General features: G+C 44.1%; 2 protein-coding genes across 8 annotated transcripts in view; both read left to right on the forward strand.

The window, feature by feature from the left end:
- The window catches only part of nrxn2b (neurexin 2b), a 406,291-nt gene extending 392,564 nt beyond the window's left edge, over positions 1 to 13,727 (forward strand). For 3 of the 7 annotated variants that reach the window (XM_088990593.1, XM_088990596.1, XM_088990597.1), the window contains 3 exons: positions 6,055 to 6,377; positions 7,547 to 7,625; positions 11,411 to 13,725. In XM_088990593.1, coding sequence (XP_088846719.1) covers positions 6,055 to 6,377; positions 7,547 to 7,625; positions 11,411 to 12,288 — 1,280 coding nt within the window. In that variant the 3' untranslated portion in view covers positions 12,289 to 13,725. Of the gene's footprint in view, positions 1 to 6,054; positions 6,378 to 7,546; positions 7,626 to 11,410 lie in introns of all 7 variants that reach the window. The other 4 variants (XM_088990595.1, XM_088990594.1, XM_088990599.1 and 1 more) reach the window with 3 other exon arrangements.
- A 3,038-nt stretch (positions 13,728 to 16,765) lies between these two features.
- On the forward strand, positions 16,766 to 20,915 carry LOC148902239 (calcium-binding protein 2). Its single transcript, XM_088990607.1, has 8 exons — positions 16,766 to 16,914; positions 16,997 to 17,059; positions 17,162 to 17,300; positions 18,934 to 18,964; positions 19,122 to 19,265; positions 20,365 to 20,474; positions 20,560 to 20,707; positions 20,778 to 20,915. Exons 2-8 carry the CDS (start codon positions 16,998 to 17,000, stop codon positions 20,804 to 20,806), a joined length of 663 nt encoding a protein of 220 aa, XP_088846733.1. The 5' UTR covers positions 16,766 to 16,914; position 16,997; the 3' UTR covers positions 20,807 to 20,915.
- The last annotated feature ends 1 nt before the right edge of the window (position 20,916 follows it).

Raw genomic sequence — 20,916 nt, forward strand, 5'->3', positions numbered from 1 at the left:
CACTGGAGAGCAAGTCGAGCGAGTCCGACATTTCCCCAAACTCATCCCTGTCTAGTCTGATCCAAATCGCAGTCAGCGTTTCTTTCCTATTCCCTCGCCAGCTGACAAAATCCAAAGCGGCAGCCAGTGCGGGGAAGTAATGAAGGGAACAAATCAGAGTCCCCAAAGTTGCCTCTGAAACTTTGGCTCTTGTCTTCTCCGTATCTCTCCCCTCTGTACTCCTGCGATGGATCCGTCGGCCTCATCTGCCCCCAATATTTCCTCCTCGGATCTGCTCAGACAAATTGTTACTCCATTCCTGGTATCATTTCTCCTGGGTGGAAAAATTACAATAATAGCAAATAATCTGCATTCTTTTTGCAATTACGTAAATATGAATGCCAATTGAAAGCGAGCGTGGTCGGCAGCACCAGGATTTCATCGAAGTGTTTTGAGATGGTGACATAATTTGGAGGGTGAGACGCTACCTTGTGATAGGGTTAATAAAAATACATTCAAGGAAAATGAAATAACTTTGCAAATAGGAGGGCAACAGAGTACAGGGGTACCTCTACTTGGGAAATTTAATATGATTTGGAAGCCATTTCTCGGAAATTGTAAGTCGAGACATGTTTTCCATATCAATGACCTAATCCGTTCCGAGCCCCCCAAAATATAACACATAAATCTTTTATAAAGAATAAATGTGCATCAAAATGGCTAAGAAATACATTTTATAATTGGTTTATGACATTAGAAGTGAGAGTTGTGCATAAAATGAAAAACAAAGAACAGAGTAAAGAATAAAAACAATGGTTGTTTAAAATGTAACGAGAGGTAGAGGTCCTGTTATCCAATGGGATTCCGGGATGATGCTCGGTAATAGCCAATGGCAGAAAGGCTGTTAATATGTTGCGTTCAAGAAACTTGGAGCTGCGAGTTACAGCTCACACTGTAATATTTACCTTTCGCATCTTGAAATTTCTTTTATAAGATGAGGTAAATGTTTCCTGTTGTTTCGTCACTTGAAAATTTCATACAAAGAGACGTTTGTAAGTTGAGGTACCAATGTATAGGTACTGAGCTTGGAGACGAGGGGGCGGTATCTGCCCCAGTTGAGACTTCAGAGTGCAAATTTGATCCCTCCCCACAGGAAAGTGGGCCGGAACAATCAACCGAGTCAGGAAACAGCCAACAAGACGAGAAGAGACAGCATGTTATCACTTTGGTAGAACATCAAAGGAGAGTCTCAAGTCTTCTTCCAAATATGCTCGTTGAGAATCACAGAACGCAAGTTAGACAAATGGAATAATTTACGCTACGTGTGCTATTTTAGTTTTGTGTTGTTTAAAAAAAAACAGCATTATGTCTCTGTGACACGCCCCCTCACAGCTTCGGGAGTTGTTGAGCAAATAGGTTTCAAACCCAAATGGGATTCAAATCCTCAATCTCCCAGGGGAACTTTATGCTATTGGTCGTCATATCGAGGGCTCCCCTTTGGGGACCAGGCGTCGCTCCGCTGGGCTCTCGCTCTGAAACTTCCCAAGTTGCTCGTCTCCGCTGTCAGACAAAATTTGTCCACGGTGCTAGACCACAAATTCCACCCCACTTCTGTGTAAAAAGAAACATCAATCTCTTAATTGCCAAAGAGATTGTCGCGCTTTGGGAACGACTTGAGAACACTTTGTCATGGCTTTTGAATCGCTCCCCAGCCCTACCTTACCCCCTCCCCCCTCAACTTATTTTTTGTTGTTTTTTAAAATGGAAGCCTTTGGGCTGCAATGTTTCTGGTCAACACAAAGCCATTAAGTATCAAGGCCAATTTTTAAGAGTGAAAACCTTCTTGCTGTTCTCCGCCAAGGAAAGAGAAAGCGAGGCCCAACACTGCCCTCAAGTCCTTTTTTCTGACCTTCCCATTAAGATCCCTCATGCCAAGTCACAGAGGGCCAAAAGTATGAAGCGTACGTCCCCAGCTGGTATTCACCACCCTCGGAAAATCCTGTCCATGCATTAGCAAAATCCGAGTGACTCCCCCACCAAGGCCCCCACCGCACAAATTCCTGCTTATATCCGAGACTCGATATGATCATCGGATTCGGCTCTCGTTTCGCAGGCCATAAACGTTAAAAAAAACCTTTACAAGATGCCCCGGTGGTGTTCTTGGACACGACGCAAGCCTGCATTTCCCCAAGGTTAAGTATGTCATTATTCCAACTCGCTTCGGGGGCCGCATTTGGGATTGCGGCGTTAAAAAAAAAGGACATCTTGGTTTGCGATGCTCTACCTTGCGCATCTGAAAACGTGATCGCCATTTCCTTGGCTTCAGTTAGTGTGTCCTCAATTTGTGTTGGACGGACACTTGGTCCAAATCGTGACCTTGTCCGACTTTTTGACAGGAACTGTGTCCTCATTAGTATCATGGTTGAACAGAAGTTCACCGTCCTGCCCCCACCGCCCACTCCGCCCTCAAAATGTTCGCCAGCTACAACCGCAAGCAAGAACGTTTTGCAAAAGTAATATCTCAGCTTTTTTATTTTTTAACATTTTTGAAACTTTCAAAGAGCCTTTGGTGGCTCATTACAACCGGCTGACGGTCGCTGCATTTAATTCGCGCTTTGGGCACAGCGCTGGACAGCTGCTGTAATGAGAGAGTTTAGGCCGCCTGCTGCCCTCGCCCGGACGTGAACAATTTGGGAGGGACCTGTCATCTGAAATACAGTACTCCTTCACTTATCGCGGTTTATGGGTGACCAGGATCAGTGAAAAACTGTGAGACAGTAATGCCCCGTTCCCCTCGGAATTATTGTGTGTGCTAGCATGTTTAAAATACAGTAAAGTCTCGTTATATCGATATTAAAGGGAGTCCGAAAAAATATCGATATAACCGGGACTATCGATATATCTGACCCTGTTTGCATGTAATTTTCTCAGTGCGTGCATAGAAATAGTATCGATATAACCGGGACTATCGATATATCCGATATCGATATAACGAGACTTTACTGTATATTAACATTATTATTTTTTAAGTATGCAAGTCATTCGTCTGTTTAAGCTCTCAGTCGTACAGGAGTGGTCTATCGATGAAAAGGTTTCTTCAGCCGTCATCTGTACTTCTTTGAAGGTGTCGGACGTTTTGCTTCTTATCCAAGAAACTTCGTCAGCAAACTAAAGTCTTACTGGTAGTTTAGGCCCTATATATATATATCCCTACTGTCCAGACATGGCGGTGCCGGACTCTGCTATGATAGGTCCCTGCTCTCAGGTTGGGGGGAGCAGAGGACTACTCCCTGCAGCTGCTCCACTGATAGTTCCTGTCTTTCTGACGAACGACTGGCCTGATTGCCCCATTTTGACCGGTATCACCTCATCAGTATTACTAATCCTATGTTGCCTAAGCAGGCTATTGTATGAACGATCCAAATTGAACCTCACCCCACCACACCAGTTTAATGAAGGATTTAGTTGTTTTATGAAAATCGCTTCTTTTACTCCCCTTTCAAACCATCTATGTTGCCAGACAGCTGACTAAATAGCTCCATAGTCATATAGCTAATAAATATGGAGCTAAGTAAATAGCTAGCCAGCCAGACAGCTGATAGATAGCAAATAGATAGCCAGCTTGGTAGCTAGCTAATATATAGCAAATAGACAGCTAGCTAGGTAACTAGCTAGATTGCAAATGGATAGCAAATAGATTGCATTGGCATCTGTCATTCGCTATTTACGGTCTGGTCATTTTGCGCGATAGGGGCTTCTTTTTGCGACGCCAGTTCCAACCCCCAAATTCACTCAGCGTGCTCTCATTTTTGACTTGACCCACAATCACATCTCTTCATCAGAGCATCAAACAAAACAAACTCCGATTCAAGCCCATCAATTCGAGAGGCATCGAGTGTGTTCCACGACATGGGAGGAAGTAGGTCACCCTGACAAAGTCTGCAGTTCGATTAAAAAAAAACAAAAGGGAACTACTTCATGTTTTACTCTTTCCGCCCTGAACCAAATTATAATCATTAAGCTCTCGGCAATATTGATTACTCGACTTTGGCTCACGTTGTTAATGAATTTGCAATGATGCTCTCTGGCACGTTGTTTTTGCGATCTACCCAAGGGAGCTAACGCCACCCTCTTGGCGGCTTCCACTTGATAGCGGTGGGGGCTGATTGCCTTAAATGGAGAACTCAACCCCCCACCCCAGTCTGCAGAAGAATGCTACTAGCTTTTATCACGCTTTTCTTTTCTCGGCATGACAAGATTCCAATCAAGAGCTGCATTGAGATTTTACACATTCTTCAATGTAGCATCTTGTTTCCAGGTGTGCATTTTTTTCTGTTGACCATCAACCGCCCCCCTCTTAAACCCCTCCCCATGTAGCTGGAGAGGGTCAATAGTGCATACAGGTGGAACAGTCCTGTTCCTAGTATTGTTGTGCAGGCGGTCAGGCGCCTCCCGACGCCATCGGAAAAGCAATGTCGCCACCGTGTTTAGACGATGAATTAGTCTTTATTAAACGCTAATGTGCGCCGACTGTACGGGGTGTAAAATGACGGCAGTACTCGCTCCCACCAGGCTCGAAACTTCTCTCATTTCACAGTCTGCATCATCTATAAATATTACAGCCTCCCATTGCATTGGTCTTGGATGCGTTTCGCTCTTCCCTTATGTGGATTAATTTTATGAGAAAGCGCAATGGCCTGTCATCTATAATTACCTCCTCGATGCTGTTTATTTTAATTTTTATTTATTTATTTATAATGTTTTTTCCGTCCTTGATGATGGCTCCTCTCCCTCTCGTGGGCTTGATATTCGTGGCATACCAAGGAGAATCCGGCTTTTGGCCCTCTTCCTGATCTCATGTTCATGCCAGTTAAGCATTCAAGCTCCTTCCCTCCTCATCCATCCATCTCGATTAATGGTAATGAGCATACCCCGTTGAATTAAACATGACCCACAACAGCCCCCCGCCCTCTTTTTTTCACCCTGCGGCAGAAGTGCTTTATCATCGTGCGGCTCCGGTGCATTGGAGGTCAATAGCACCGTGCCGCAATTGTTGTTTTAAATTCCATTCGGGGTTTGACGAGAGCCACTTTGTGTCGCGTTTCAAGGTCGACCTGCATTGACGCCCCCCCACCCCTAATCAAAGTCACTTGTTCACTTCCGTACAGTGGCCCGAACTGTTATTGGAAAGGCCCGCGTCTACTTGGACAGAACCTTTGCCCCCTGCCCCCCTTCCCAACAAGAAAAACTTTATTGTACTTTATACAGGGGTCAGCGGAATGAATAAATAGGTCTCGATCGCCCACTTCGAAAAATACTAAAGTCAACTGCCATTGGTTATGTCAAGTCAAGTCTGAGTTGGCTGCAAATACACTGGTACAGGGTTCGACAATTCAAAATGTTGAAAGAGCCATATTGTCGTCTCCCCCCCCCAAAAAATCATAATAAATACATAAATAGGAGCCCGCCTCAAAAAAATATTCAATTGAAAACTGAGTTGGCTTCAAAGACAGTGGTACAGGGGTTGGCAACTCAAAATGAGTCATATTGCCCCACCCAACCCCCCAACTGAAGAATTAAAAAAAATAAGTACATAAATAAAATGGGACAAAAAATATGCATACATAGATCTGGACCCCCGAAAAATAAAGTACACACATGAGTTCCTGAAAATCATTTCTGCCTCCATCGAGACCTAACAGGGAAGTCTGGGACCAATTTTGGACAGTTTAGAGTGCTCTCAATCAGCCTGCCATGAGGCTCTGGAGTTGCCAACCCTTGACCTTATACTAGTTATTTTGATCAAACCGGTGTCTTGTGTCTGTGTGCGTGTGCGTGTGCGTGCGTGCGCGTGTGCGTGTGTGTGTGTGTGTGTGTGCGTGTGCGTGTGCGTGTGCGTGTGCGTGTGTGTGTGTTGGCGCGTGTGTGTGCGTGTGTTTCTGTGTGTGTGCTCCTCTGGTTGTGACTTATTTGTACTCTTCCTTTTCGTCATTCTCTCCGCTCTCTTTTTCATGTTCATTGCCTCCACTTTCACATCCAATTCTCTCCCCTCCCCCACCTTTTGCATCCTCTCAGGTCGCCAGCTGACCATCTTTAACAGTCAAGCGTTTATCAAAATCGGCGGCGGTGAGAAAGGTCGCCACTTCCAGGGCCAAATCTCAGGCCTGTACTACAACGGCCTGCAGGTCCTCAAACTGGCGTCCGAGAACGACCCCAACGTGCAGACGCAGGGGAGTCTGCGGCTGGTGGGCGACGTGCCCTCGGTGCTCGCCACTGACACCACTTCCACCACGCCGCTGGCTGACATGTCCACCACTATCATGGAGACCACCACCACTATGGCGACCACCACCACCCGCAAACAGCGCTCACCCACCATCCGGGATAGCGTCACACAGGTAGGTGGTCATGCCAGGGAAATCACGTGACATACTTTTATATATACGATATTGAAAATTGTTAATCAATGGAGACGGTTTTCGGATTATTTCTTGAGTACTTTGTGCCTTTTTGATGCCCACTTCATCAAAGAGCAAGACGTATTCCCCTACGAGAGCTTCGACGAACGTCTCAAGACTAATAACTCACCTCACGGTTTGCAAGGCGGTGATGGTGGTTGATCCCAAAAAAAGCAGGCAGGAGGGAGCATCAGGGTGTATTTGGCAAATTGTAATAAAATAAATTCAGCAGGAACAAAATCTCAAAGATCAGTCATCTGAACAGCAAAGTACAAAGTATCAAAGAAAACCATAAGTAAAAATCTGCCAAGATGAAACAACAGGGTGAAGCAAACACATAAAATGACCCAACAACGAATGGTCGTGACGGGAATCCTTTTAACTGCCACTGATTGGAATGACCAACACCTGTGCAGGTGCAGGCGAGGCCGAGAGTGCCACCCGTTGGTCGCCAACCAGATCGTGACAATAACAAGCCTCCTAGTTTGCCCAGTGATGTTTTTTCATCACATCCTGTCAAATCGAGCCTCCAAAATAAAAGCCTGTTAAAGTCAATTTTGTTTCAAAGCAGCGTTCAAAAAATATCCCATGTTGATTTGTGCCGTACGACTCGTGAATCATCTACTCTGATGGCCCAATAAAGTGCTGTCAAGTGTCTGGGACGACATACTTTTATTTTCCAGGTCAATAAAACCAACGAGACGTGGTAATTAGCTAATCGGGCGACAGAAAGTTCCAAAATAGCGGCGGCGCTGTAATTGGTTCTCTTGTGTGTTGCAAGCGCCAATTTTAATTTCTCAGTGAGCCCCGAGCCGCTTTGATCGCAGCTTATTAATACGCTTTGAATTGGAATTAAGCGAGTCGGATTTGCTGTCGGAACCTCGTAGAAGTCAGATCCCGGTTTCAGATCCCGGAGGCAAACCTGTCTGCTTTTGGCCTTGTTTGTGACAAAAAAATACCTGTCCAGAAATACAATTCCGACACAAGATGTTATAAGCTTAAAATAGTAAAAAATGTTTCACAAAAAGTAAAAGATATGTTTTAGCCCATGAAAAAGCGCGCACGATGTTTTGTAACGAGGTTTTTGTATTTTGTATTTTTTTTCCCAGAATACCGATGAAATTTTGGTGGCTTCTGCCGAATGTCCCAGCGACGACGAAGATTTAGAGGAGTGTGAGCCTGGAAACGGTGAGTTGACTCTTGGGGGGGGTTTCCTGACGCCCGTTCTACCAAGTGAGAGTTTACAGGTCGGGGGTGTGGGTGCTTGTACGGGACCGTCGCACCTTCGTTACGCAGCTTGGGTTGGACCCATGTGGACCTAAAGTGATCCGGTGACGGTGCAAGTCGAAAACCACATCACACCACATGTCACAAATCCATTTCTGTGACCATTTTTAACGGATCATATCAGATCCAAGTTTCACAACGTTTACAAAGAATCCATCATCTCTGTGGCGCCATTCCAAAGAAAGCGACCACCTTCATCTGCGCACTTATTCTCACCTCAGCATTGTTTTGACATTGTTTGCCCTTGGTAGACGAAGAAAAAGGGCAAAGGGATCCAGGAAGCTCAAAGTGGAGCGTTCTCCCACGGTCGCTCCGTAGGTGGCTCAGACAGAAATAGGTACTTGATTCTCTCCTTATCGAAGGTAGGAATGATTTCTCTCTCTCTCTCGCTCACCTCTCTCTGAGGTGGATGTTACGCCCGGGCTTAATCTCCCGTGGAGAAGCTCACCTCAAATCTGTGATATGCCCACACAGGCGTTTGTATGCGAGGCGTGATTGGCAGACAGGCTGTGCAGAAATACACCCTTGTCTCTCTCTTTCATGATCCCTTTTCATGATTTTTTGCTGGCGAATTGCTTCGCTATTGACCCCACCCCTACCTTCACCCCCTTAGCAAAGCAAAATCCAAAGGACGCAGATCTACTGAGACTGAAAGTCCAAATACTTGAACGCATTATCAATAATGAGGCTGGGCGAGACCAGTCCATACCAGACGGATTGAATTAGCTTTTATTCATCTCGCAGTGGAGAAATTTACATTTCACAGCAGCAAAGTGATGAAAGGAAAAGGAAAGGAAGAAATACAAAAACACAATACGGATTTCAACCTAAAAATATCCCGATACCGGGCACCCATACTGCGTTATGAGTCTGAGGGTGGTGGGGGTGTCGAACATCCCCAGTGAATACTTAGAGTATTGCTTTGCGAACCAGGAAGCCTCATTAAGTACAAATTTGTGCCGCCTGGGATCAAATCCAGACTGAGAGGCACAAAAGCGACAGGCGTAAATTCTCAATGTCCCCGACAGGTTAATTAATCTTTGACTTTGTTGGGCAGCCCTGATTGTATTGGCCAATTAAACCTGGGCCGAGATCTTCCAGTTATCTTGAGTAGTCGGGGCGGACCCAGAAAATGTCGCGGTTTGCGTGGTGGTGGATCCCAAAAAAGCAGGCAGGAGGGTGGAGCGGGGTATATTTGACAGAATGTATGAAATAAAGTCAGCAGGAACAAAATCTGACACGGTCAAGCAAACACATGCAATGACCCAACAACGAATGGTCGTGTCGGGATTCCTTTTAACTGCCACTGACGGGAATGACCAACAGCTGTCTAGGTGCAGGCGGAGCCGACAGCGTCACCCGTTGGTCGCCAACCAGATCGTGACAGAAACAACCATCAAGTGCACGCATGCGAAAGCAAATGCCTGCAATGCGCTCACAAGAATTCAACAAGAAAAGTTGTTTTCATCTTGAGAACCCCCCCCCCCCCCCCCCCCAGCTCCGAAATGACCGGCCCACCACCCAGCTCTGAAGAAGAACTTTGTGGAGCGCATCCCACTACCCCTCCTCCAAAACATCTCGCCAATGTGCAAGCGCCACGTATTTTTCTTCCAACCGCAGCTCGAATCGCAACCCAATTACCGGCGCGCCTCGCAGTCCCGACAACCTTTTTTCACCGTAAATATTTGAAAACGGGCGCCAGCGGCCCCCATGTGACAGGCGGCCTAACGATGTTTGTCAGCAGGACGACACGGCCGCATCAGTGGCCATTTGCCCCCCACCCCCCTCTGAGTAAATAGAAGCGCCGGTGACTCATCATCCTGCGGGATGGAGATAAAGAACATCACGCCGGCGCCGACGTCCAATCATGAGAGTCCAGCACAATCAATCAGGCAGAATCAGGGATGGTCTCTCCTGTTTTATCACTTTGGTGCTCGTTAGAAACACAGACAATCAGGCATTCTTATTTTGTATTTCTTTTCTCGATCCGCGTCTGGATTGAAAGTCCACCGTTAGTTTCCAGTGCGAGCTGCGTAACGAGGGACGGGGTCGCTTTGGGTCGCGGGGGTCCTCGAATTTGGCTCTCAGTGTGTTTGAGGGCTAAATCGCCAAATCCAAAGCCTCTTTAAAATAAACGGACCTAAACATGTCGCCTCGTACCGGAAAAATGGCGTTTGACTTTGGCCGCCTCCCCAAAAAAATGAAAAAAACAAAATCCACAACTAATCCAACCAACTTGTGCGGCTCATCTATTTTTTTTTCCTCTGAGGTGATCGGGCCGTCCTTTCGGGCATCAAGGTGTAACTCAGCCCTGCAAACACACACGAGCGAGGCAAACGCAAATGGGCAAAACGAACGGCGTTGCCATGGAAACGGGACTTTCGTACACAACCCCACAAGCGAAACGCATGAGAGAAGAATGTGCTTAAACTTTGTTTTTATTTCGCAGATCTCACATGTCCTTTTTTCTTCAAGGGCCTGTGGGGGGTTGTTGGGCTGGGCGGCTGTTATGGGGGAGGGGGACATAGCTGCGGCTGTTAATGCATCGACATTGATATCAAAGCATTTGATGGTGTGAAAAATGTTTGTTTACGAGCGGGGGGCTGAGCTGACCTGAGGCGGGCGTCCCAACCCCTACCCCCTTTCGTGCGCACCCCCCAACCCGCCCACCGCCCCACTCCCCCAAGTAAGAACCAAGCCATATTATTGTGATTTGATGCTTTGTCATCTTCTTCTGACCGTTGTGTTGCTATGAAATGAACAACCCGACTTTCCCACGCCCCCCCCCCCCCCACTAAAATGTGCTGTTCTTCCTACATTTGAGACCAAAACGAGCTTTTCGTGCGCACTCTGCGAATTGCTAAAGCAAATGACATCACGGTGGCTTGGCGATCAATCGGATCATTAAGAAACTCGTATCGGTGACCCCTAATTAAGAATGACATTGAACTGTTTTAAGTGTGCTTTCGGGTGGGGGGGGGATAGGGTCTGCATTAGCACACTATTAACAATTTTTCAGGTTGTGTGCTATCGCTAAGCTAAAATGAGACGTGTAAACTCGACAATCTGGCGAAGGGACGCTCGGGGGTTGCTCTGGTGGTAAAGAAGTGACGGGGTGAAGAGGGGGGGTGGAGGTGGGCGGGGGTCTATTAATCACTATCCACGAACAATCTTACACAGCTTTCTTTTGTGTAATTTTGTTTTTTTTTTCATGCAAAAATCATGCGGCCAATTTGTCGATGTAAGTGACCTGAACCTCGTGGTTTGCTATTTTACTCAAACAATCACAGCAGACACATGACAGTGCTAGCTTAGCCTGATTGCTAGATTAGCCTTGCATTTATTATTATTATTATTATTATTATTATTATTATTATTATTATTATTATTATTATTATTATTATTATTCAATCTCATTTCTAGTCTGCCTTTTCTGTTTTGTTTTGTTTATTTTAAACTTGTGTAACTGACATACCATGTAGCGTTTATCCAGCCGCAGGACAGAGAATGTGCTAGCATCTTGTAGCTTTCACCTCACTTAGCGCTCAGGAGTTAGTCAGCATAGACAAAATGAGTAGAACTAAGTCCATGTGAAGTTTGTAGTGCTCTCCTGTGCCACGTTCAAGTTGCCTCGACCTCTGACCCGTCCCCCACCTCCCTTTCCCGATCTTTCTTTCTTGTCCTAGGAGGCGAAATAGTCTTGCCCATTATAACAGTGGACTCGATAGACCCCTCCTCCATGGCCACGCGCTACCCACTCATGCCCCCGCCCCCCACCACTTATCGCCCCTTCCTCACCTTAATCGAAACCACCAAAGAGGCGGTCCCCTTGCCTAAGGTGCGCCCCCCCTGCCCGGTGGATCAGGAAGACTGCGACGAAAACGCCGAAGGGTCCACTTATGGCTCAGGCGAGATGACCGAGTCGGACGACGAGGACTATTCCAAAAACTCCCCCCCGGTCACCGACAAAAGCGTCCTGCCGTCTCCCCCGGGGGCGGAGGGCCACAACCCCCGAGATGGGCGTTTTTCGCGTCTCCCGTTCGACCAGCGTCCCCCCGCCTCCTCACCCCCCACGGCTGACCCCAATCAGCTCGGCCCCCGCGTCAAGGGGGCGCCCGGCGGCAGCGGCAACAACATCCCGGCGGGTAAAATGAACACCCGGGATCAGGTGCTCCTGCCGCCGGGCCAGCCCTCGCCGGATCCCGGCCACCGTGGGGTCTCGGGTATAACCTCCCCCGCGGAATTCCCCCACGTTCCCACTCTAGACCCCACCTCCCCCGAGAGAGGTCTGCCGGGCGCCGTGGAGGTCCAGCAGTCCAGCAGCACCACGGGCATGGTGGTGGGCATCGTTGCGGCCGCCGCGCTCTGCATCCTCATCCTGCTCTACGCCATGTACAAGTACCGTAACCGGGACGAGGGCTCCTACCAAGTGGACCAGAGCCGCAACTACATCAGCAACTCGGCCGTGCAGAGCAACGGCAGCCTGGTCAAGGAGAAGCCGCCCAGCGCCGCCAAGACGGTGCCCAAGAACAAGAAAAACAAAGACAAAGAGTACTACGTTTGAGGGTGCGCCGCCGCCTTGACGCAATTGGGCGCGACACGTCTTGGGAGGCGGGGGAGCGGGAAAGGCCACATTCGTATAAACCATCCATTCGGAAGTTGCTTCTGTGCCAACGACCGATTGGGTTCAAATTATTTCTCCGGTAGTGTACAGAAGCACCATCAGTATCCAAGAAAACAGTATCTGGCGGCGCTATCTCTCTCCTCTATCTCGCTCGCCCTGCCCCCCCCCTCCCATTGTGCCACGTCTCGACAGCCGGCAAGAGCCCACCTGCGCCATGTTTCAAGCATGTAGTATTCATCAAGGACAAAGAATTTGACTTTTTCTTTACGTGGAGTTTTGAGAAGAAGAAGAAAAAACAAACAAACAAACCAAAACAATGAAAATGAAGTAGCAATTTTTCTTGCGATAACCACCGCAGCAGCACGAGTGGCCAAATTCCACTTGGGACGTCTGCGTTGTGTTTTTGGCGCCCTCTGGCGGGCTAGTGGAGGGACTGTTTCTACAGCAATCATCGAAGGAAGAAAATAAATAAATAAAAGCTTACCAAGGAGTCGACCTTTGCTCTATATGAATCCGAAATATATGGCCAAATGGTGCCAGACGATTGGCCGAGAGTGTAGCTATGTCTCACCTGTTGCTGTGCGAACAATTTGACCCGCCTGAAACCCGCGGAGGCTGCCGGTAAGGAAACGTTGCTCTCTCTTTGCTTTGACAAAGGACAGAATGGGATTTCTGCAAAGGAGAACAAGCCAGGAAGGGCCTGACTTGGACGGAGTTGGGGGGCGGGAGGGTGGGGACAGCCTTTGCGGTTCTTCGTGTGCTCTCCTGGGAGTACTCAAGTACTCTCAGTGTTCCGATTTTCTCAGCTCTATTAAAAGAAGACTAATGTACCACGATGAAAAAAAAGATGAAAAAAGTTTGTGAAATGTCTAAATATTTGCCATCACAAAAAGAAGCGTGTTCCCTCCTGACAACATTTTCTGTTTGCAAAACGAAAAAAAAAAAACATGTCCGCCATTTTGTTTTTCTGTTGTTCTTAGTTTGCCTTTTGGTAAAATTTGGCATATGTATTTGCTCATCATGGCAACTCAAATCTTTTTTTTTTTTTTTTTTTTTTTTTTTTTTTTCATTTCTTTCTGTTTGGCAGATTGTGAGTCCACCCCTGCTAACCTCCCCGTTTTCTAAGGATTGCTTTTCTATATATTTGTCTGTAAACTCACAGACCTGCGCCATGATTCTGCTGCCATTTTTTGTACTCTCTGCCTCAATCCATACCCCCCACCCAAGCCCCAATATCGCCCCTGTTCTTTCTAAATGTTATTGTAAAGTGTTCCAGTGAGATGACTCTAAATATGTGTACATTAACAGAGGGAATACACTTGGTTATATACTTCTTACTCCCTGTGTCGTGCACTCTTGTTTTTCCGTTCAGTGCGAGATTAAACGTGTTGTTCGTTCCATTCCACGTCACATGGCTCCCCCAAAAAAGAAAAAAAATCCTTAATTTTAGCATCATCTTTCTACGGATGGAGAAATTAGGTGGAAGGATTTTTTGGGGGGAGAATGGACTTTTTTTTTGCAATGTGGTGACTGTGAAGAGGAAAACTCTTACCTGGTGAATACTTTCAGCTGTTGCTTTGGGCTTCATCAAAGCTGTCGATATTTAATGGTGGTGATGGGTCTTCAAAACAGCTTGAACGGGTTGGGAAAATCTTTAGCGAATGTTGCCGTTTTTCGTCCCAAAAACATAAATAAATGGACGTAGCTCAATTGTCACAAAACGGGTATTGACGATACTTTGAAAAAACAACCAGTCATCACTATCATGGACAGCAAATTTAATTTGAAATCAAAATCCGCTCAATTAAACCCACTAGGTCACTGGTCTCAAAGTCAAGGTTTGGGAGGCCAAATCTGGCCCACTACATCATTTTCTTCGGCCTGCAAAGGCAAATCAAGCATGTTGAGTTCCATGAAGCTTGCGAAAGTCCGAAGCAACATTTTGAATTCTTGCATGTAAACCACAATAACAGTCATTATTTTTTTTTTACTTCAGATTTTAAAAATAGAAAAAATTAATTGCTTGTATGTTCTGCATGTCATATGTGGAGGGGAAGAAACATTATAATAGTCTCCCGAAATTCAAAACGAGCATCAAGAGGAAACCGTAACTACAATACAATAATTTGCTATAAAAGTGTCGACACGCCCCACCTAAAACTATTGGGTTGGGTCATTTTGTTTTTGTTGTATACTGAAGATATTTGCATTTCAAGTGAAAAGATGAAGTCCAGCTTTTGGTTCCTGGTCCTCACATATCAATAATATCACAACTCAGGACTTTTAAAATGAACAAAAGTCCTGAAACAGATGTTAAAACTGAATTAATGAAATTAATCACCTTGAATATTTGGGGACATCACGTGCAAGTCACTGACTTCAACCAGTCTGTTCCCTTCTTATTTTAAAATGATTTTCCAGGCCTTTACTGCAGCCTCTGTCAGTTTTCAGTTGTTTTGTGGGTTTTTCCCTTCATCGTTCATTTTCAGCAGGCCAAAAAACAAGCTCTGACGATGCAGATTGAAACACCCGTCATCACATGTTTTGAAAAGTGAGCGGGTTCAAACAAAAGTTGCTTTGTCCCGAGTTGGCTAACACGTCTCGAGGTAAATGCCACGATATACACGCTGGACGGTACATTTTCCCTCTGTGTTTTGATCTGAAACCAAACAAAATGTCTTCACTATACAATAAAAACAAGCGCAATTGACTGTCATTCCAATACTTTGAAGGGAGGCCCATCGATTTCAATCAACAACAGCGGGTGTTGCTGTGCGTCGTTTTTCAAAGCAGCAGAAAAACGAATCCTTGCGGGCAGACACAGGGAGGGTTCGCGTCACGGTCATCCCTCCCCAACAATTTGGGCCTAGTTACCATGGCGACCAATATCCTCATCCTCCAGAGAATGAATTTTGGATGAATGCAAAGACAAACGCGGTGTTGTCCACACCCCAAAGATGGAGCTTCATGCGGAGGCCTTCAGTTCGGCACAAAGTGGGCCATTGACATGTGACATTGATCATGGTAAGTAAGTCACACAGGCCATAGCGGGCTATTATTAGTCGACTGTAATACGTATTCTGGTTGGACTTGATATGTTTGAAAATAATGAAATTAGGGGGTGGCCTGGTGGTCCACTGCTGAGCACATCCGCCTCACGGAGCAGATTCCAACTCCGGCTTTTCCTGTGTGGAATCTAATGGGGATAGGGTTGCACATAGATCCCAGTCGACGGCAGTGGTCGTCTCATTGTTACAGATTGCGCAAGAAGCATTAGCTTAGTTCCAGAGGTCTCCAGTAATGGCAACACATTTCTAGATAAATTGTATTTTATATTGTTGGGTGGGGGGTGCAAAATATATTTTCATAGGGGTGTAAAAATATAAGCACTGTAGAGACTACATGATTTTGTAAGGATCGCTGACTATTTCATCATGCCACTGTTGTGAAAAAAATGCCTCACAACAAAATTGTTTTCTTTACAATTAAAATAACTCACTTTACATTTCATTCCCTTAAAAAGTGACATCCTACACTGTAACCTTGTGTCATTTTTAGTTTTACCGTACAGTACGTGCATGTTTATTGGGGGAGGATAAAAAAGTTTCACCTGTCTTACCATTATAAACCACACGGAGGCGCCAAACCCAATGTATGCGGTTACGGCCGTAGACTGCGTCCACCTGTGGTTATAATAATAATAATCCTCATTATAATCACAATAATAATAATACATTGCATTCATAAGCATCTTTAAAAACTGTTAAGGAGACTTTACAGTCACAGGTTGTTTTTCTGCGTGTGAGCAGCCTCAACCAGACGCGCCAGCGTTCAATCAACCCGGGAGTAACACACGGACACACCACGAGCAAATATAAAATGGTACTGTACATCTTAATCATACACGTTCATGTTAAGTCTCACGATTTGGTCGGGAAACTCCCGATTCTGACCACAATGCTCACTTTATAAAGCAACTATTGACACAATACATACTCATTTGTAAGGTGAAACAAAAGAAATTGTAAAAAACAGAACATATTTTTATACTCAGTGAATGTATAAATAAAAAATGAAAGCATTTTTGTGTTTTACTTACTTCTAATTTACACTTTTGTAATGCTCACATTATTTTAACACGCACCACAGAGCGAGTACGAAAGTCTCCCGATTTCTGAAACTTAATATGTATGCAGATTTTTTGGGTAAAATGACTGAATTCCTTCTACTCGTGAATTAAGTTTCTCGATGAATTGTTTGTTTACTTGTTTATTTATTTTATGATCATGCTTTGATTTTCTTATCAGAATCACATGTTAAATAGGCTTCAGTTGGTCGTCGAGGGACAACTTCCAAGCCAAGGTAGTCAGTCACAGCAGCCATGACGTTGAGCTTAATTTCGCAGCCCGTTTAGCCTGCTAATTAGTTGCTAAGCCTCTCCAATCGAAAGAGGTCAGGGTGAGAAGACAAACACGAGATCAGATCAGAGACGGCCGCAAGGGTCGAATAAGACTGGACACAGTCCGACTTCCTTTTCTCACCCTGAGGAGGGGGGAACAAATGAAGGTAAGGAAATCGGAGACAACTGTAAGATCTTAGCAACACGTTAGGTACACACAGTACACTTTCTCTATTTTCTTTTACGTAGCATGTCCAAGGTAGGAGAGAGAACTGCATCGACGACCTCTGCAGAATCCACTTCCACAGATGGGTACGTTTCATTCCATTTGCTTGTGACGACGATGTGTTCTCAAACAGATGCATGCTTAAAACTTCAAATAAAAGCTCTCATTGAAGTTGCCTTTGCGTCCAGAAAAAGTGGAGCGGCCTCGTCTCAAGCGTCTCCGACCGGCTCGGTGTCCGACACGCTCAAGAAGTCGTCCAAAAAGTCCAAGAAACACGACAGCATGAACAAAGTCTACAATTCTGTGCTGAACAGCGTGTTCGGCGCTGTGAGTAGATGACTGCTTTCTTGTCGTATGAAGTGCTAAATTAATTTATTTTTCGATGATGGCAACGAACCAAGTATAAAAGAAATCTCAAAAATCTACTTGAATATATATTTTTCTATGCATAACTTTGTCCCCAAAGAGTTCTTACTTACATACATGCATGCATGCATGCATACATACATACATACATACATACATACATACATACATACATACATACATACATACATACATACATACATACATACATACATACATAGAAAATGACTTAAAGGACAACCGTTGTGTCCATAATTTTTAAAATGGCTTCAAATGACTTCAACTGAGCGTATTTTACAAAGATTCCACCGCATATTTTCCGTCTTAAGACTCGTGCTGAATATTCCGGAAGTCTTGTTTTTGAGTTGGTGACGAGTCCGTACGTGACGTCACTGAAGGAACGCCCCTGACCGAAAAAAAGGACACATTGTAGCAGTCCTTCCATCACATCAATGATTGTTTGGTCTGAAAACCTCGTGTTGCGCCAGAACAGGGTGTCCAAGCTCCATATAAGGAATTTATCAGCTTGTGGAAACGCAATACACTGTCAGTCTACAAGAGGTCGCCATTTTGTGCCTCTTTTTTTGGGTGAGAGATTTTCCCCCAATGTTGCCCCAAAATGGCACGGAATAAATTGTTTAATCGATTGCAAACATGTATGCTTTCCTCTTCGGAACTATTTGAATCATATTCAAAACTGGATGTGGAACAAGAAAGCATATTCTCCGAATCTGAAGCCATTGTTTTGATTCATAAGCAATGCAAGACGTCTTGGCGTGACGTCACGAACTGGTGGCGGGACTTTCTGAAAATGCCCAATTCGCAGCTCATTTTTTTGCACATTTTGGACACTTTAAGTCATTTTTATTGGTGTTTGAATAAAACTATCATACTGCATGTTTTGGGTATTTTAGATGCTATAAAAATGTTTTTCTGATGTCAGTTAGGAAACAAAAAAGTGACGTCGGTTCTCCTCTAAGTAGCCCTTATTATATTCACAACGTAATTCAGTGTGTTTCATGTACAGTACAAATGAGGTTGAGTTTTAAGATAAAATTAAAGAAAAAAAACATACATTACGAGAATCACTAAGAAGCGTACAGTCAAAGAATATTTTTCAAAAATTGAAAAATACTTTGCAGTGTGTTTTTGGGGAGGAGAGCATCGTTTTTAACCTTGAATTTGAACGCATTTCTACTTTCAAGGGATGTTTTCAAATCGTGTTACAGTAAAGTCTCGTTATATCGATATCGGTTATATCGATAGTACTGCTTATTACGATACTATTTCTATGAACTCAAGGAGAAAATTACATGCCCGCAGGATCGCATATATCGATAGTCCGGTCATATCGACATTTTTTCCAACTCCCGAGAATATCGATATAACGAGACTTTACTGTAATTCGTATTCACTCTGATAAAGGACAGTATCCACTCAGTTGACCAAATTAAACAAGTGCTCAAATGAAATGCTTTTTCAAGGTGATTTTGTTTTTTGTTTTTTTGGGTGGGGCATGCGTTATGTCGCTGTCAAAGTATTTCAGATATGACAAAACCTTTGATGTGAACACAGTGTTGCTGTCTTTCAACAGGAGAGAGAATTGGCGCAAGGTGAATTAGACGGTAAGTCTCGCAAATTAAATGGACTCAAAGCAAAGGTTAAATCGGGCTGCTTGTATATTTGGTAGCTCCTCACGCACCGCAGCCCAATTGAAGTTTTAGTAGCACTAATCCACTTTTGGAAGGGCTCTCAAGTTCGTCCGTCGCCTTGTTTTGACAGAGTTGCAAGAAGCTTTCAAGGAGTTTGACTACGACCAGGATGGTTACCTAAACTACAAAGATGTAGCTGAATGCATGAGGACCATGGGATACATGCCCACCGAGATGGAACTGCTGGAGATCGTGCAGCAGATCAAAATGAGAAGTGAGGACACAAACACACTTCCCGTGAAACTAATTTAAATGCTTGACGGGGGCCACCATTTTCTATCCATGCAAAGAAATACATGCATATGTGCTAGTAATACACAATGTATTTCATTTGTAATCATATATGCTTGTCTAGGATGTACTACCCCACCACCAAAGGTTTGGAAGGTACCGGTCATTTGTTTTCGTCCAGTGTGAAAGCCTTGTGGAAAAAAATGACTAATCAAGGATGGCACAAAACAAAAATGTATTTTGTTTTTTTGTTTTGTTTTGATTTTTTTTTTTTTTTTTTTATGAAAGGCAACTCACTCATCATTGTGCATTGTCTTTAATCAATTCACCCCACAACTCAGACATTTTTTTTCTTCCAAATTTGTTTTCATGTCGAATTTTCTGCACTTTTACGGAACTTTTTTTTCTCCCATCCTATACGATGAAGAAAAGGTTTGTTTATCTGCATTTTCTTTGAAGTATTTGTTGGCTTTGTAAAAAAATACATATTTATGTATTTATTTGTATTCCTTTTTTGTTTGTTTAGTTTATTATTTGATTGTTTATATATTGTTTTTTTCGTGTTTATTTTGTATTTTTTTTGTTATTTTTATTGACTGTATGTCTTTGTCTTTTTTATTTATTTTAGTTATTTATTTGTTTCTATTCGTTTATTTATTTATGTGTTCATTGATTTATATATTTGTTTTATTTTGTTGTTTGTTGAGTTCATTATTTGATTCATTGTTTGTGTACATTTGTATGTTTGTTTATATATTTCTTCGTTTTCTCAATTACTTTTTGTTTATTTTTTATGTATTGATGTATATTTATTTATATTTGTTTATATCCGTTTATTTATTTATTTGTTCATTTATTTATGTATTTGTTTATTTTGTTGTTGAGTTTATTTGATTCATTGTTTGTGTATATTTTTATTTGCTTGTTTATGTATTTGTTTGTTTTTTCAATTGTTTACTTTTTATTTGTTTGTTTATTTATGTATTCATGTCTTTATTCATTTATTATTAAATGGACTCAGAATGTTGGCTACACGTCAGTGTCCCATCCCTGCAATCATGTTGCACTTCTTCCCTCTGTAGTGGGCGGGCTGATGGACTTTGAAGACTTTACGGAACTGATGGGACCCCGAATGATGGGCGAGACGGCAGACATGCTCGGACTCAAAGAGCTCCAGTCGGCATTCTTGCAGGTGAGCCTCAATTTTTTTTTTCTAACACCACCATCTTGGACGAACAGATACTTTCATGTGATAATCTCGTTGCCGTCGTGCCAAGTTTGACCTGGACGGCGATGGCAAGATCACGCAGGACGAGATGAAGGAGGCGGCCAAAAGCCTTCTGGGGGAAAAGCTCAAGAAAGGAGAGCTGGAAGATATTCTGAAGGAGTTGGACATCAACGCGGATGGGAATATTGACTTTGAAGGTGAAAGCGACTTTTTTTAGGAAGTGGAGGGGGCTCATTTATATCAAGTTGTTTCTCTGCTCCTCCTCAGAGTTTGTGATGATGCTCTCCATCCGCTAGCAACCAGACGCCAGTACAGAATCCAAACCCCACAACGACAATAAATGACCAACTACGCATCGCGCAACATATCGTGTGCCTAATCGTGCCGAGCGAAGGACTGTTTTGCC

The sequence above is a fragment of the Hippocampus bargibanti genome, linkage group LG02, assembly GCF_051943395.1.
Source record: "Hippocampus bargibanti isolate YZ-2025 linkage group LG02, ASM5194339v1, whole genome shotgun sequence".
NCBI lineage: Eukaryota > Metazoa > Chordata > Actinopteri > Syngnathiformes > Syngnathidae > Hippocampus > Hippocampus bargibanti.